Here is an 18184-nt window from a genome sequence, read left to right as displayed (position 1 = left end):
CCAGAGGTTGAGTCCCTAGGTGCGGGCGGCCTGCAGAACTTACAAGACAGAGCTGGAAGCGGGGTGGTGAATGTATCGGTCAGGCAGGCAGCAGGCAAGACAGTGATCCAGGTACAGGCAAAGTCAACAGGCAGGCAGCAGGCAGGGGAGTAATCTAGGAACAGGCAATGTCAACAGGCAGGCAGCAGACAGGGAAGTAATCCAGGTACAGGCAATGTCAATAGGCAAACAACAGGCAAGAAAGTAATCCAGGCACAGGTAAAGTCAGTAGGCAGGCAGTAGGCAAGAGAGTAATCCAGGTACAGGTAAAGTCAATAGGCAGGCAGCAGGCAAGAGAGTAATCCAGGTACAGGCAAAGTCAGTAGGCAGGTAGCAGGCAAGAGAGTAATCCAGGTACAGGCAAAGTCAGCAACAAGGGACAAGTAGATAAGAAGCAAACTACAGAGCAAGTAACACCTATCAAAGTAGAAGCCGAAGCATAGAGTCCAGGAAGAGCTTAGCTGATAAAGTGCTGGCGTCTGACATCAGCAGGGACCAGCAGAGAGAAGGAAAGCAGCCATAGGACAAGAGTAGGGGAAGGAGGAACCGGAAGACCAATAGGAGAGAAACAAAGGAAGCAAGGCAGAGAGAGAGAGAGAGAGAGAGAGAGAGAGAGAGAGAGAGAGCAGACTCAGGTGCATGGAAGCAAAGCAATCAAGTAGCCTGCAGCCAAAGAAGAACTACACACATGGCTCAGGGCAGTGCCAGTCAAGTGTGCGTGTCGACGGGACCCCACACAGGCCAAGGATGCCGCTTGCATTGAGGTAGGGGACATGATATTAGATCTTGAAACCCTTGTTAATAAAGCCTTGAAAACTTTAATTCAAGTCCTTGTAATGAGCAGACTTGACTATTCTATGACAGACATTCTCCTCTATAGATGATCCAACTTCTACAGAGAACAGCTTTATGCTGCACCACCTCCACAGTCAGCAGCTGTTTTGGCATTGTGCAGTGATACCTTTATGCCTTAAAGTGTGAAAAGGGATGGGCTGGAAAACGGGAGCAAAAGCAATGCTACTGGCAGAGGACAGTGCACAGAAACTCCTTTCAAAATCGTAGAACTTCACCACTCTAAAATATAATCTTCATCCAAATCCGAGGTGGTAATACTTCAAGTACTGTGTAACTTACTTGTCTAATGCTTTCTAGATGAGATAAAGCTTGTGTCTTGCGAATCTTCACTTATAAACACATCATCTAGAAAAGAGAGATTACAAAGAGACGAGCTTTCTAGACGCGAGAAAATGCCTCTGTACGTCAGCGGTCTGAATAATTTTCACTTCCCAGGCTCGCTGAACTGACTCTTCATAGGCAAAAAAAACTCATGTTTTCCTAATATTTATTTTATTGCATTTGTATCCCACAATTTCCCACCTATTTGCAGGCTCAATGTGGCTTACAGAGTATGGTTATGACATAATCATTCCATTATATCAGATACATTTAATTCTCTTTACAAATTTCTCATCACTATTTTTACTTTTTTTTTTGTATATTTTTAATTTTAAGTGCTATTGGAAGCAATATGGTTGAAGGTGAATAAACCTAAGTATTCACTTGTCTTCAGGTATTTGCCTTTCAAGCAATTGGAAGCAGTGTGACAAAGCAAAAAGACCTAAGCCAACACTTATCTTCTGAGTTTTGCCAGGTTTTCCAACTGCTTGAAAGGCAAAGTTGTTTTTTTTCAGGGTGGGAGGGGGTTAGTCACCACTGGGGGAGTCAGGGGAGGTCATCCCCGATTCCCTCCGGTGGTCATCTGGTCAGTTCGCGCACCTTTTTCAGGGTTGGTCGTGAAAACAAATGGACCAAGTAAAGTCAGCCAAATACTCCTCAGGGACACCCTTCTTTTTTTTACCACTATCGGCCGAGGACACCCATCTCTTAAGCACACCCCCGTCCCGCCTTCGGTACACTGCCGAAACGCCCCCAGGAATTTTGGTCGTCCCCACGACGGAAAGCAGTTGAGGACGCCCAAAATCAGCTTTCGATTATGCCGATTTGGGTGACCCTGAGAGAAGGACGCCCATCTCCCGATTTGTGTCGAAAGATGGGCGCCTTTCTTTTTCGAAAATGCCCCTGATAGTAACCTATGCAACTTTGTAAGTCTATGTGCTTTGAAAATGAGCCTCATAGTGTATCTGTAGTTTCAGTATGCATTTGACAAAGTCCCTTATGAGAAGCTCCTGAATAAACTGAAAAGCCATGGGATCAGAAGCAATGTCTTGTGGACTGGGAACCAGTTAAAAATATAGAAAATAGAGAATAGGGTTAAATGGATAATCCTCTCAATGAAGGCAGGTGAACTGTAGAGTATCATACGGATTTGCTCTGCAACCAATGCTTTTTAACATATTTAAAAATGATCTGGCAATAGGGAAGCTAAGTAAAGTGTTCAAATTTGCAGATGACACAAAATTAATTCAAAGTTGTTAATTGTGTGTGGACTGTGGAAAACTGCAGGAGACCTTGCAAGACTGAAAGACTGGGCAACCAAATGGGAGATGAAATCTAACATGGACAAATGCAAAGTGATGCACATTGGGAATAACAACCCAAATTATAGCTACATTATTCTAGGTTCCACATTAGGAACCACCCATCCAGGAAAAGGATCACAGAAATACGGGGTCAAAAAATTACATAGATTCTAGCTGATTAACTTTGGGAGTTAGGAAGCTAGACTAGCTCCTTTAAAAACTGAATTGGGGTAGGGAGGGGGCGTGTCAAGATGGCGGCCTGAGCGTTCATGGATCGCTCACGGTAGTTTTGCTGGGAGCCTAATCTTTTGTGCGCTTTACCTCTTAACTGAAATGCCTCACACCAAAAGGAAGGGGCTAGTTAAGGCAGTTAAGGGCCTGACGCCAGCGGCCCGAACTTCCTCCCCGTCCCAACAAACACTGGACCGATTCACGACGCCTATCCAAGGAAATAGGGCGAGCGAAGCTGAATTGGGAGCTATTGGAGAAGCCATATCTCCCTCGGCACTGGAAATATCACTTTCGCTGCCAGATAATCGACCTCCGCCGCCAGCGATTTCGGGGCGGAGGGAGGAGGATGAAGCCACTACGGCAGGCGTGCTGGACCAAACCTCGGATGGCGCTAACTGCCCCCCAAACGCTGAGGAAACTTCTTTGGAGGGGAACCCTCCGGCGGAGATAAATCTGCAGATGATATGGAAGATATTGCAGGGCTTGAGCCAGACGGTAATAAAATCTGCTCGAGAGACTTCTCTGTTAGTAAGTAAAATTGACTCTTTGACTAATTCCCTTGAAAAAACCAAACAGGAATCGGTCTTACAAACTGAAGCACTTCAACAGTTTGAGAACTTTAATAGAAGGCTGAATCTCAGAATATTGAATTTCCCCTGGATTAAAGAACTGAGTCCTATTGAAATGTTCAAGAAATATTTAAAAGAAATCTTGTTATATCCAGATTCAGCTATTCCTCCTTTAAATAGAATATATTACCTTCCAATTCCTCTGTAAGCTGAATCAGGAGATAAGGGCAAGACAACTGAAGTGGGGAATATTTCTTTGGATCCCCAAGCACAATTGGACATTTCAGTAATGTTAGACTCATCTTTATCTGAAATTGAACAGCGCAGATCTCTTTTGATATCATTTGTTTTTGAACAGGATTTGAATGCTGTGTTGAAGTTATATTTCAAAAATGCTTTAAAAACTTTTTGTGGTCAAAGATTGTGGATATACCCGGATGTTTGTAAGACAACTCAGGATAGGAGAAAGATATTCCTTTCATATAGAGAAGAGACCCGAGCTTTGGGGGCAACATATTTATTTGCTTACCCATGTAAATGTCTGGTTAAATATATGGGAGTAAAATATACATTTTTTGAACCGGAACATCTTAAAGCGTTCTTAGCGATGAAAAAATTAACCATTACACCTGCAGAATAATTGATGTTATCTGATTATCAATAGTAGTAAGGGTAAGGAAAGGCCAGGCTATAAACGATTATTTTCTTTTTCTTGTTTGTGATCTCCTATAATCTAAATCACGCCTCCCTTGGAAGTTAGAGTTGTGGTCTAATTAATTATATAACCTGTTCTTACTTGGTGAATCTGTGTACTTGCAAGCTATTAATAATATAATTGTTTGGACTATTGATCAAGGTATACAATGTATTACTATTTACATGTTTTACGTGTAAAAAAAATTTGAAATTTAATAAATATATAATTAAAAAAAAAAAACTGACTTGGGCTCAGTGGATAAATTTAACTGCCTGGTTTTGCTTGCCAGTTAATATTTGAAACCCAAGAAATGGGTGGGCCAGATGGCATTCTTAGGGTTGATAGTAGGGGAATGAGCAGGGGAAAATTTATCCATTAAGCTCTAACAGCATCAGACAAAAGGCAGGCCTTACAGCTTCCAATTTCCCCTTCCCAATGATCAAACCTCGTACCTTGTCAGCAGCCTTGATGATCATATAAAGCCTCCTTACCACTTCCCAATCTTTAAATAAATATCCCTCCTACTTCTGAAACAGTGGCATAGCTAAGGATGTGCAGGGGCCCACCCACTTTGGGCTCAGGCCTACCCATCAGCAGGGCACCCTTGTGGTGGCTCATGGGGATCCCCAAGTTCTGCCAGTTGAAGACCTCCTGTGAAGGCACCCAGAACTCCCTACTGCCAAGCTTGGCATCTGGCACTCTGTTTATGCTCAGTTTTTAGCAGGAATATTGCCAGTGACTAACAAGCTGGGCAGTAGAAAGTTCTGGATACCTTCAAAGGAGGTCTTCAACTGGTGGGGTTTAGGGATCCTTGCCAGCGCAGGCTATACTTTTAGGTTTTATCTCATTTTAATTTTTAGATGTGCTAAGTATGCATGAGATTAATTATTTCCTGTTATTGAATGGTGTTCCTTTTCGTTATTCTTTTTTATGGATTGTACACTGCTCTGACCTGTGCACCAGATGAAGTGCTCTATCAAATACTATTAAATATAAACATTAAAATATTAAGTTGTGGGGAGCCGGGGGGGGGGGGGGGGGGGGGGGGGGGGGGGGGGTTGGAGAGGTTTGCAGGACAGAGATGCTCACCCATTTTTCCTCTAGATCCACCCAAAACTTGCTGTCTGGCTACACTACTGCTCTACAACCCAGGTGAGACTACAAGACGAGTCCTACATCCATGGAGTATACACCCCTCCTGCTTCAGCTGTGCCAAATTCAAGCTGGTGCTTGGTTGATGCTGCACTATACCCTACACATTTCTCCTTCATTTGAGACCTTGCCCTTCTAATTATTTTCTCCATCTTGGTTGATGCTGCACTATACCCTACACATTTCTCCTTCATTTGAGACCTTGCCCTTCTAATTATTTTCTCCATCTCCATTTGTATTTTCTTACAATTTTATCTGTCCTGTATGATTTTTTTTTACTGTATTACCATTTCTATTATATCTTTTGAGAACTGTACCAGTCTCTTTCTCCAATTACCTCTAACTTACATTACACAGAGATTTGTTGCATTTTCAATGCTTCCTTATTTATTTCTTTATTTTTGACAACCCAAAGCTCCTTCATACCCTTCAGCTCTCAATGGCCAATAGAGCCTGCTATGTACTCTCATTCATCATCTTGAAGTCAGCTCTCCTCAAGTACAAGACCCTTATATCAGTAAGGTTCAGTTCAGGTCAGAGTTTAATCCTGAATTACACAGTGAATTCTAGACCCTAATTATTCTCTTATCATAAGGTCATATGTCAGTACCAACCCCACAGCACTACCCCTGAGTGGTCTCATATGCTTAAGTACATAAGTACGTAAGTATTGCCATATTGGGACAGACCAAAGGTCCATCAAGCCCAGTATCCTGTTTCCAACAGTGGCCAATTCAGGTCACAAGTACCTGGCAAGATCCCAAAACAGTACAATACATTTTAAGCTGCTTATCCCAGAAATAAGCAGTGGATTTTCCCAAGTCCATTTTAATAATGGACTATGGACTTTTCTTTTAGGAAGCTAGCCAAACCTTTTTTAAACCCCGCTAAACTAACAGCTTTTACCACATTCTCTGGCAATGAATTCCAGAGTTTAATTACACATTGAGTGTAGAAATATTTTCTCCGATTCATCTTACATTTTCTACTTTGTATCTTCATTGTATGCCCCCTAGCCCTAGTATTTTTGGAAAAACAAGTGATTCACATCTACCCGTTCCTCTCCACTCAGTATTTTATATACCTCTACCATATCTCCCCTCAGCCGCCTTTTCTCCAAGCTGAAGAGCCCAAGCGATTTCAGCCTTTCCTCATAGGGAAGTTGTCCCATCCCCTTTATCATTTTCGCCGCCCTTCTCTGTACCTTTTCTAATTCCACTATATCTTTTTTGAGATGTGGTGACTAGAACTGCACACAGTATTAAAGGTGCGGTCGTACCATGGAGCAATACAGAGGCATTATAACATCCTCATTTTTATTTTCCATTCCTTTCCTAATAATAACCAACATTCTATTTGCTTTCTTTGCTGCCGCAGCACAGTGAGCAGAGGCTTTGAAAGTATCGTTAACAGTGACTCCTAGATCCTTTTCCTGGTCGGTGACTCCTAACATGGAACCTTGCATCACTTAGCTATAGTTTGGGTTCCTTTTTCCCACATGCATCACTTTGCACTTGCTCACATTAAATATCATCTGCCATTTGGATGCCCCAGTCTCTTAAGGTCGTCTTGCAATTTTTCACAATCCTCTTGCGATTTAACAACTTTGAATAATTTTGTGTCATCAGCAAATTTAATTTCCTCACTAGTTATTCCCATCTCTAGATCATTTATAAATATGATAAAAAGCCGCAGTCCCAACAGGGACCCCTTGCGGAACCCCACTATCTACCCTTTTCCATTGAGAATACAGACCATTTAACCCTACTCTCTGTTTTCTATCTTTTAACCAGTTTTTAATCCACAATAGAACACTACCTCCTATCCCATGACTCTCCAGTTTCCTCTGGAGTCTTTCATTAGGTACTTTGTCAAACGCCTTCTGAAAATCCAGATACACAATATCATCCGGCTCACCTTTATCCACATGTTCGTTCATCCCTTCAAAGAAATGTAGTAGATTGGTGAGGCAAGATTTCCCTTCACTAAATCCATGTTGGCTTTGTCTCATTAATCCATGCTTTTGAATGCCTGAAGCACAGTTTTTCAGCATATGGTATATGTGTCCCTGTGGTACATGAGACAGGGAAGAGCTATGCGAATGCTGCTAGGGATCAGACAGTCTGGTTTTGCATGATGTAGCTTTATGAAGCAGCAGGGCAGCAGCACAGTTCTGCTATACTTGCTAGTCAGAACCTATGCAGCTCTGCCTCTTCTGTGAATGTTCATCTGGCATACAGAAATAAAACAAGAGAGACAAGAGACCATGTAGCAGCTGTTTCTGCAGCCCTGTTTGGAGCAGCTATGGCCCTCCTACATCCGCTAGCCCAGAGAGGAGAGAGAGCTGGGGCTAATTCCTGTCATCATGATGCCTTATTCAGCTTGAAGATATGAAGGGAGAGAGAGAACCATCTTCTGCCACTGGTCTACTTCTCCTCCCAAAGTCATTGTAATACACCTACTAGCCAGCCTAATGGAGAGAGCACTGTTATTGGTAACGAGGAGGGAGGGAGGTTCTATTTGCCCTGGATGCTGTAGCTTGCTACCATTTTGGGAGCTAGAAGAAGGGGAAAGGGGATCCTGCTAATGGGCATAGAATGGGGGGGGGGGGGGGCATGTGAGGGAGGATTGGGAAGGGGGGGAGAGAGGTGCATGGTGAACGGAGAATAGGGGATGCAGTGTTGTTTGCTAGGAGCAAGAGAAGCAAGAAACACTGGGGGAAGGGGGGCAGGGAGTTGTTAGGCAGAGGGGTAGGGTGAGACAGGATCAGGCAGAGGGGTAGGGTGAGACAGGATCGGGCAGACTATGGGGAGGGGATGCTGAGCAAATAGTGGGAAGGACTGATGGGCAGAAGGTAGGGAGGAGGAGGGAGGTTGGGTGATGATGGACAGAGTGGAGTCCTTATTAATTTTCAAAAATTAAGTGGTACATACTTTTTAAAAAAAAGTTGAGAAATACAATTGTAGACTGAAGTCACTACCAACAGGACCTCCCTTTGTATGCTACCCTGGTGATACCCTTATGTCTGAATTCAACTCCTTTCACTGCTCAGCCCACAGGACTTCAGCTTATCCCTGCTTTCCCTTTGTTTCAGTGTGTAGTATTATGTTACTAATATACAGAATTAATCTTCCCCATTTTTTCTTTAAATCTGTTTCTTATGGAAAGATGATAACCTCACTTGGTCGCATCCTATTCCTGGTTTTCATTACTGAAAGAACTGGTGATTGTAACCGTATTTAAATCTGACTCTGCCATTAAATACACTTTATTGATTTAATAAAGGGTACTGTATTTTGAGGTGTTTTAACATATACAAAGAGGTGATATAAAGCAAACTATGACCTTTCAGTCTGGTCATATTTACAGTGTTGGACATTCCAACTGCATATATTAATAATTTCATGATAATAGATGTTGCCCCAGGGGTACCATGTAGGCAGAGAGCCCAGGGTTGGCTTTTGTGGGCTGGAACTGGTAAACCACTCTCATGATCCCTGGGACCCTGGTGGATGGAGGGAATGATTAACTTTCAAGAGCCTATTGTTGGGATGCTCTTCTTAAACATGTCCCACTATCACTGTGCAGGTAGAATGTTCAAGCTTCAGAAAAAGCAATTGTTCACTCTGAATGAAAGATCAAAATAAAAAGACGTTTTACTGAACAATCTACAAAACAGGAACAAAAAAGTAAAAACACACTTCCATTCAGATAGAGGAAAACACAAGAAAAACCAAAGAAGATCTCTAGGCTTCTGGATTCTCTTCCATGCTGTTCTAATGCCAGTTCTTCATATCTGAAAGTGGCAAGGCAACATTTTCCTTCAGGTCCACGCAGTCTCCAGATTAATGGTTAGATCTCTGATACCAGTCTCTTCTCCTTCTCTGTAGATTGAGTCACTCACCTCTCCTTAGGCTCCATGAACCCTTCTTTTGGGTTCTGGAAGCTGTTGGGAGGCAAATCCCAAACACAGTGGATGCGTCTCTTCAGGGCCAATGTCGAGCATACTGGGGCACAGGACAGAAATTTGGGAGGGGCCCCAAAGCCCACCAGCAGGCTGTATCTCCATCAGCTTCAGACAGGTTTGGGGCCCTCTGTAGCCTGGGGGCCCCAAGACAATTGCTCTGTTTGCACTATCATTACTTGGGCTCTGCTTGTGGTTACATCCGAAGTACAATTTGGTGGTTAGAACCCTTTCTTCAGAGCCTAGGTGCTTCCCTTGAGCCCCATGTCCTCCAAGGAAGGTTGGATAGGAAATGAAAAAATGCCTTCCTCCACATTGGGTTTACTCATATTGCCCCACTAACCCCTCTCCATATTGACAACATAACAAGAGATCATTCTCATGCTACATAAATACAAGGGAATTTATTGACCCAGTCACATTGGCAGTTGCCTTCCTCTCTGATTCTCTACCACTTAAGAACATAAGAACATAAAAGTTGCCATATACTGGGTCAGACCCATAGTCCATCTAGCCTAGTAGCTTGTTTTCCAAACAGTGGCCAAGCCAGGTGACAAGTACCTGGCAGAAACCCAAATCATGGCAACTACAAATCCCTAAAATCGAGTGTAGTACCGGAAGACTGGAGGGTAGCCAATGTTACTCCGATTTTTAAGAAGGGTTCCAGAGGAGATCCGGGAAATTATAGACCGGTGAGTCTGACGTCGGTGCCGGGCAAGATGGTGGAGGCTATTATTAAGAATAAAATTGCAGAGCATATACAAAAACATGGACTGATGAGACAAAGTCAGCACGGATTTAGTGAAGGGAAGTCTTGCCTCACCAATCTAATGCATTTTTTTGAGGGGGTAAGCAAACATGTGGACAATGGGGAGCCGGTTGATATTGTATATCTGGATTTTCAGAAGGCGTTTGACAAAGTGCCGCACGAAAGACTCCTGAAGAAATTGCAGAGTCATGGAATCGGAGGTAGGGTATTATTATGGATTAAGAACTGGTTGAAAGATAGGAAGCAGAGAGTAGGATTGCGTGGCCAGTATTCTCAGTGGAGGAGGGTAGTTAGTGGGGTCCCGCAGGGGTCTGTGCTGGGTCCGTTGCTTTTTAATGTATTTATAAATGACCTAGAGATGGGAATAACTAGTGAGGTAATTAAATTCGCCGATGACACAAAATTATTCAGGGTCGTCAAGTCGCAGGAGGAATGTGAACGATTACAGGAGGACCTTGCGAGACTGGGAGAATGGGCGTGCAAGTGGCAGATGAAGTTCAATGTTGACAAGTGCAAAGTGATGCATGTGGGTAAGAGGAACCCGAATTATAGCTACGTCTTGCAAGGTTCCGCGTTAGGAGTTACGGATCAAGAAAGGGATCTGGGTGTCGTCGTCGATGATACGCTGAAACCTTCTGCTCAGTGTGCTGCTGCGGCTAGGAAAGCAAATAGAATGTTGGGTGTTATTAGGAAGGGTATGGAGTCCAGGTGTGCGGATGTTATAATGCCGTTGTATCGCTCCATGGTGCGACCGCACCTGGTGTATTGTGTTCAGTACTGGTCTCCGTATCTCAAAAAAGATATAGTAGAATTGGAAAAGGTACAGCGAAGGGCGACGAAAATGATAGTGGGGATGGGACGACTTTCCTATGAAGAGAGGCTGAGAAGGCTAGGGCTTTTCAGCTTGGAGAAGAGACGGCTGAGGGGAGATATGATAGAAGTGTATAAAATAATGAGTGGAATGGATCGGGTGGATGTGAAGCGACTGTTCACGCTATCCAAAAATACTAGGACTAGAGGGCATGAGTTGAAGCTACAGTGTGGTAAATTTAAAACGAATTGGAGAAAATTTTTCTTCACCCAACGTGTAATTAGACTCTGGAATTCGTTGCCGGAGAACGTGGTACGGGCGGTTAGCTTGACGGAGTTTAAAAAGGGGTTAGATAGATTCCTAAAGGACAAGTCCATAGACCGCTATTAAATGGACTTGGAAAAATTCCGCATTTTTAGGTATAACTTGTCTGGAATGTTTTTACGTTTGGGGAGCGTGCCAGGTGCCCTTGACCTGGATTGGCCACTGTCGGTGACAGGATGCTGGGCTAGATGGACCTTTGGTCTTTCCCAGTATGGCACTACTTATGTACTTATGTACTTATGTCTGTCTCAACAGCAGACTATGGACTTTTCCTCCAGGAATTTGTCCAAACCTTTTTTAAACCTAGATACACTAACCACTGTTACCACATCCTCTAGCAAAGAGTTCCAGAGCTTAACTATTCATTGAGTGAAAAAATATTTTCTCCTATTTGTCTTAAAAGTATTTCCATGTAACTTCCTTGAGTGTCCCTAGTCTTTGTACTTTTGGAATGAGTAAAAGATGGATTTACTTCTACTCGTTCTACATCACTCAGGATTTTGTAGACTTCAATCATGTCTCCCCTCATCCATCACTTTTCCAAGCTGAAGAGCCCTAACCTCTTTAGCCTTTCCTCATATGAGAGGAGTTCAATCCCCTTTATCATTTTGGTCGCTCTTCTTTGAACCTTTTCTAATTCTGCTATATCTTTTTTGAGATATGGCGACCAGAACTAAACGCAATACTCAAGGTGCAGACTTTAAGTGAATTTGTTACCTTTGCCTTCTGTACTTGTCCGAAGAATGTTTAAACTCCATTATATTGTTGCCCTCTATCACCTCTGCTGGTAAGTCATTCCAGGTCCTATTATCTTCCTCTCTGCTTCTTACAGATTCCATACTTAATCTAACACTTGGGCCTCTTATTGTGGGTGTTGTAAAGTGAAAACCCTGTTGATGTTGATCAGGGTTTCCTTCAGTCCCTTTTTAATAAAGGACATGTCCTCCTTTGGGTTCCTTCAGGTGTATCCTCCAGATTTGTTTTTTTTTTTTTTTTAGTAGGCAAATGTCCTCTTTTTCATGTGACAAAAATCCTTTTGTGTACCAATGACCAACACCCTTATCCACAGAACGGGAGAAACCATTTCCTCCTTAGTTAGTTTGGACACATAAGGGTGCTAAAGAGGGGGGGGGGGGGAGGGAGGCACCAGACTCCAGAGGTGCTGATCTTGCTCTGCATAGCTGATCTCTTTTTTTCTTTCTGGAACTCTTCACTCATGTGCTGACCCCATGTTAAGTAGTACATGTTCTCCACTTCCTACAGCAGTGAGATCTCTCTTCCCAGGTCTTCTTCCTCAGTAAAGACAAGATTTGGGTTATGTAGGCAGTAGGCAGCAGGTGAATGGGCCCTGGGTAAAAAAATTAAGATCGGCTCCTATAAAAAAACAACTCTGCCAAAGTACTGGGGACCAGTAAGCAAACCATGGAAAATATCCATTCCAACCTATATAGAAAACCTGTCATAATAAAGCAGCAATAGCAATAACCCTACTTTTAAAAGGCAGCACCCTAGAATACCGACATCCTCTCAACCCTTTTCCACCTTCTCCAGCTCCTTTACCCCTTCCCCTTTCTCAGCCTCTCCCTTCATCCAGTCTTCCCCATTCTCACTCCCCTCTTTCCACACTTTTCCTTTCCCACCCTTCTTCTTGTTTTAATCCTGTCTCACTTTCCATTCTGACCCCTTCCCTCCAATCAACTCCACTCTCTCTCTTTTCTCTCCATACCTGCACTGAGCCCCTTCTCATCCTCTGCCTTCTCCCAGTCTCTGCATCAGCCCCTAGCCCCCTCCTCCCAGCCCTAGCATCAGACCTATCTCCAACTCCCTTTTCTTACCTGCCTGAAAACCCTCTTCATTCCAGGCCCAGCACCAGATCCCTTCTTCTACACTCATCCCTTAATGGTGCATAAAAAGGGACAGAGAAGCTATGATTCTGTTTTGAGGAACCTGACCTGATGCAATCACTGCAGGTAACAGTACGATTCTAGTCTGCTGTTGATGTTAGATAATAACTATCTTTTAAACCTCAGGTACCCAAATTTGTGGGACATTTTACAAATACCATCTGGTATGTAGGTTGCATGCTTTTTTTGATCCAGGTCAGGGCCACCGAGAAGAGGGGGACGGGGGTAAAACTCCCCTTGCCCGGGCCTCCAAGGGGTGGCCCAGCGCTGGGGTCTCTCTCTCTCTCCTGCTCCTGATGGGACCCGAGTTATCACGTCCTGAGAAGTGCAGGAGAGAGAAAACTTCAGCGCCAGGCCCCCCTTACGCCTTTACCGTATTTACATCAGCTCTATAGCTGGTGTTAGGCGTTTGTGCCTAAATTATATGTGCATATTTTCCCTGTTTACCTACTTTACTTTGTGGTATTTGTGTAGTTACTTTTTGTGCTTTGTGTTAGGGGGCATTTCATGGGTGGAGAATGGACGTGGCAGGCCTTTTGTGCTTACTGTGCAGAAAATAACGCGTGCTTATTGGCACTTTTGCAGTTAGCTCTGCACCGTTTACTACTGACTTCTAAATAGAAGTCACTAAAAACTGGCACCAAAAATATTTCCGCCTAGGCATATTCTGTAGACCACACCTTGATTTAGGCTGTGCATAGAATATGCCTAGCTGCCATGCCTATGCTTACGTGCACCCAACATGTGTCACTTTTGAGTTACCGCCCGCCTACCACGTGGCCCTTGTGGTAATTTCATTTTTGACGTGCATCTGCTATGCGCGCCGGAAAATAATTTTTATTTTCTGGCGTGCGGCAGAAACCGGGTGGCAATTGTCATTCTACGTGCGTAGATGATTACCACCCGGTTATCACGTGAGACCTTACTGCTAAGTCAATGGTAAGGTCTCAGACCCAAAAACCGACATTCGGCAAAATAAAAAAAGGGTCTTTTTTACAGGCATGCTGAAAAATGGATCTGTGAGCACCGAAAACACATGCCTACACTAGCACAGCCCATTTTTCGGCACACCTTTCTAAAAGGGCCCCTAACTTCATTATTTTGGGAAGAATACTATCCTGTAGAATTCGATAAGGTTTAAGGGGTCTATTTGCTAAGCTGCAGAAGGCGCTAATGCAGGCTCAATGCAGCTAAAAATGGAGTATTGCAGTAACTTTGAAATGTGCATGAGCTAACCATGTGCCAAAAAGTTTTCCTTTTTTTTTTTTTTTTTTGAGGGGGCGGGTCAGGGGCAGAAGGTGGGCATTCCAGTGCTAAACAGTTAGCACATCTACATGAGTGTGTTTTAATGGGTTAGCGCATGAATACCACAAGTCCTTACCACCTACAAAATAAGTGGCGGTAAATGCTCATGTGGTAATTTAACAAAATGGCTGCATGCTAATGGCAACACCAGCGCATGGCCATTAATATCAAAAATAGAAAACTGGTCATTTTACAGCTGCAGTAAAGATGTCTTTATCGTATGAGAAAGATCCACGTAAGGGTGTGCTAAGGCCATTTTTTTTTACCACATCTTTGTAAAAGGGTCACTTAAGGGCCCTTTTACTAAGCTGCATAAGGCTCTACGCGCACCCGAGTGCCAAAATGGAGTTACCGCATGGCTCCTGTGGTAATTTCATTTTTGGCATGTGTCTAATATGCGCGGCCAAAAAAATAACATTTTCGGATGCAAGCCAAGTGGCATTTGGTGTGCGTAGGTCATTACCTCGAAAATGCCACTCCACATCACTTCACTGGGGTAGAGAGTCCCTGAACATTTAGGAATATGATCTTACACCCATGTTGAATCACAGATAGATCCCATGTGTAGATTTGAATATCTCATCTTTGATGATGCATGCTTCCCAAACTCTTATCACTCCAATCAACATTTTAGCGCCATTCCAAGCTCACACAGATCCAGCACCAAAAACCTTCCCCTGCATATTTCCAAAAACAATCACCAAAATGTAATCAAACAACCATCTCACCACCCCCCAACTCCCAATATATTTAGCTCACGAACATATCTCATCCCTCTTCCTTTCACCCTCCTTCCTCCCCCAGCCACAGTAGAGGTACCTCACCTCCCACCCAACTTCAGCCTGGGAGAGCATTAAATTGATTTAGAACATAATTCACCTAATGCACACTAATGAAAGTACACTGTCGCATCTGCCTCAGAGTAGGTGAAACTTTGTGCAAGAGCATTTGTGCACTACAAGGGCTCAGCCTTTTTAATATAAAGAACATACACACATATGTTACCTTTATAAAATAAGGATAAGATAGGCACTTAAAACGTTTTCATAGACACCCAGTTTTAAAAATTACACCCCACAGTTTTTAATGTTCAAATCAGTTATTATTCCAAATTTCAAATCATATCTGATGATGAACCTGGAAATTTAGGGTTAAACATCATTTGGTTCTTATAGAATTATATATCACAATCTAGGGGAAAAGAAATCATAAAATCATCCAACCAAGGTTTGGAAGAAATCTTCAGACTGTCTAATTTCAGCACAGAATATTTCAGGTTATTCTAATATATTCAAATTATGAATATGCTCAGTCTCATTTTTTTTTTTGGTCTTTAAGCCTGCAGCAAGTATTGGTAAACAGCAAAAGAGTACTCACATGCACCTCTGTGTCGCCACCTATGATCTTGCTGTTCTTGACATATTCTGCTACAGCTCCACTCAAAAGTAGGTCAAAGGCTTCCACGCAGGGTGCGACACCTACAAAAGTAGTACATTTACTGACCTTCAATAGATACATTTGTGACTTTTACACTGTGTAGAACATGGCTAAGTTTCTTGGGAGCCTGTTATGTGTTCTCAAACTTTTTCTGAGGCAGTAGATTCTAAAAGTCCCACACATAAAGGAAAGCCCTTTAATGAATGACTCCTCTGTCTGGGGATTCTGTTGACAAGGTACCCTTGAAAGAACAGCCCAATGATAAACTTTATACACGTATTAATATATTAAAGCTGTTGCTCTAGGTTGAGGGCTATCACGGTTTATGCATGATACTACATTCAGGTGTGAGCCATAGGCTTTAGGGAAGTGCACAAGGCAAAACCTTTTTGGTTTATTTGGCCTTTCCTGATTTTTTTGGTTCACTTCAAACATTTGTTTAAACCAGGAGTGTTCAACCTCAGCTCTTGCCAGGTTGGGTTTTCAGGATTCCCCAATAAATATGCATGACATCTATTTGCATACAATGGAGGCAGTGCTTGCAAGTAGATCTGGATTGCAGCCCTTGAGGACCGAGGTTGGACAAGGTTTAAACAAACATTTTTAGCCTACACTGAATACATGCAGATTCATTTGCAGGTTAATGCTCATTAAATTGATTTAATGTGCACTAAATTTAAGCCACACTATGAAGTCGAATGCGCACTATCGCATGCACATCCCTAATAGGGTTTTGCTAAATTCTCAAGCTAAACTGAACATTGCCCTGAACATTAAACATTGTATCAATTACTTGAGTAAGAAATCTATTTATAAGATACATTTCAGCATACAACACATACATTCAAACTGTTGAATACTGATGAAAAAGCAGAATTTGCAATATACTTTCTTACAATGGGGGGCGGGGGGGGGGGGGGGGGGGGGGGGGGGGGGGGGGGGTAAAGGGTCATGGATTTGATATACTGCTTTTCTATGGTACAACCAAAGCAGTTTACATTTCTTATATGCAGGTACTTTTTCTGTCCTTAGTGGGATCACAATCTAAGATTTTGTACCCAGGGTAATGGTGGGGTAAAGTGACTTGCCCAGGATCACATGGAACTCTAAAGGAGCCATTGTGTGCTAGTTCCAGGAGCTGAAAGCAGAGATGGGAGCGATACGGAGAGACATTCAAATGGCTGTGTCAGAGATGCAGAGAGAGGTCCAGGAGTTAGGCCAGCAAGTGGAGCAAACGGAGGAAAAACTAGACAGCCAATCTGAGGACCTACTGAGGCTGTAAGAAGCTCTGAAACCAGAGAGCCATGCGAGGGAAGAATTGCAGAATGCAATTGAAGATCTGGAGAATAGGTCCCGGCGCAATAACCGTCGCTTCAAAGGAATCCCGGAGGGACAGCAATATACAGACTGTGCTAAGGTAATTAAAGAGATTTGTGCCCTGGTCCTGCAAACTGGAGAGGATCAAACCGGAGATTTGACGCAAACTCTGATGTCCCTGGACAGAACCCATAGGAGTACGGGACCCCAGAGGGGGAACGTGCCTAGAGACATCATAATTACTCGGTGAAGGAGAAAGTGTGGAGAAAAGCACGTACTATGGGGGATGTCATGTGGAACAATTGCAAGATACAGATCTACCAGGACTTGGCCAGGGTCACTCTCCAGAGGAGGAAGGAGATGCGAGAGGAGACTAGCTATCTACAAAAAACAGGGTCCAGATACTGCTGGTTGTTTCCTTTTGGATTACAATTTACATTTGGCTCTCAAACAAAGAAGGTCCATACTGTTGCAGGAGCATGGAAAGCCCTTAGAGAATTGGGGTGTACGGACCTCCCAGCTCGGGAGGGGTTGCCCCGGAGTCGAGGCCCCTCTATCAATATGCAGTCGACTTGGCAGAAGGTGCAGGGAGGCCGGAAGAGGACGCCCTCAAGCGGGACCGAGTCTGGCTACATGATAACAACTTGGAATAGGTTGTGAATTGACTCTCGGTCAGGTATGAGTGATCGGGGCTACAGAGAGTGAATGATTTTGCATGGGGATGCTCGATGGTGAAAATGTGGAATACTGCGTGAATTGTTCTTTTAAGGGGGGTGCATGAGTTGTGAGCAACTTCTTAATCCTGCTCCAGACACACTTCCTCAGGGAGCGAACTGGCTGGTGAGGATAGAAGCCAGTTGGGTGGGGAAGGGAATTATTAGTGGGTTCATGGAATGTCAATGGCATGAATGATCCAGGAAAACGGAGCATTATATATCGAGAGCTTAAGCGGATTAAGTGGGATGTGATTTTTACACAGGAAACACACTTGCGTAAAAGGGATGCACATTTGCTTCACTTTAGGGGATATACTGACTGTTACTCCCATGTGGATCCAGGAGGGGGAAAAAAAGGTGGGTTGGCAATTTACATAAAAACTGGGGTTCCATTTGCTGAAGGCGAAGTATTCCGGGATGAGATGGGACGATGTTCGGCAGTCATGGGTTACCTAGGGGGCCACCTAGT

General features: G+C 43.5%; 1 protein-coding gene across 2 annotated transcripts in view; it reads right to left on the bottom strand.

The window, feature by feature from the left end:
• The window catches only part of CAP2 (cyclase associated actin cytoskeleton regulatory protein 2), a 198046-nt gene that overhangs the window by 115261 nt on the left and 64601 nt on the right, over nucleotides 1–18184 (bottom strand). For both annotated transcript variants that reach the window (XM_030211332.1, XM_030211341.1), the window contains exon 3: nucleotides 15623–15723. In XM_030211332.1, the coding sequence (XP_030067192.1) occupies nucleotides 15623–15723 (101 nt within the window). The remainder of the gene's footprint in view (nucleotides 1–15622; nucleotides 15724–18184) is intronic.

This window comes from Microcaecilia unicolor, chromosome 1 (assembly GCF_901765095.1).
Source record: "Microcaecilia unicolor chromosome 1, aMicUni1.1, whole genome shotgun sequence".
NCBI lineage: Eukaryota > Metazoa > Chordata > Amphibia > Gymnophiona > Siphonopidae > Microcaecilia > Microcaecilia unicolor.
The sequence above is the reverse complement of the archived record's forward strand: the minus strand, read 5'-3'. Positions and strand labels throughout refer to the sequence as shown.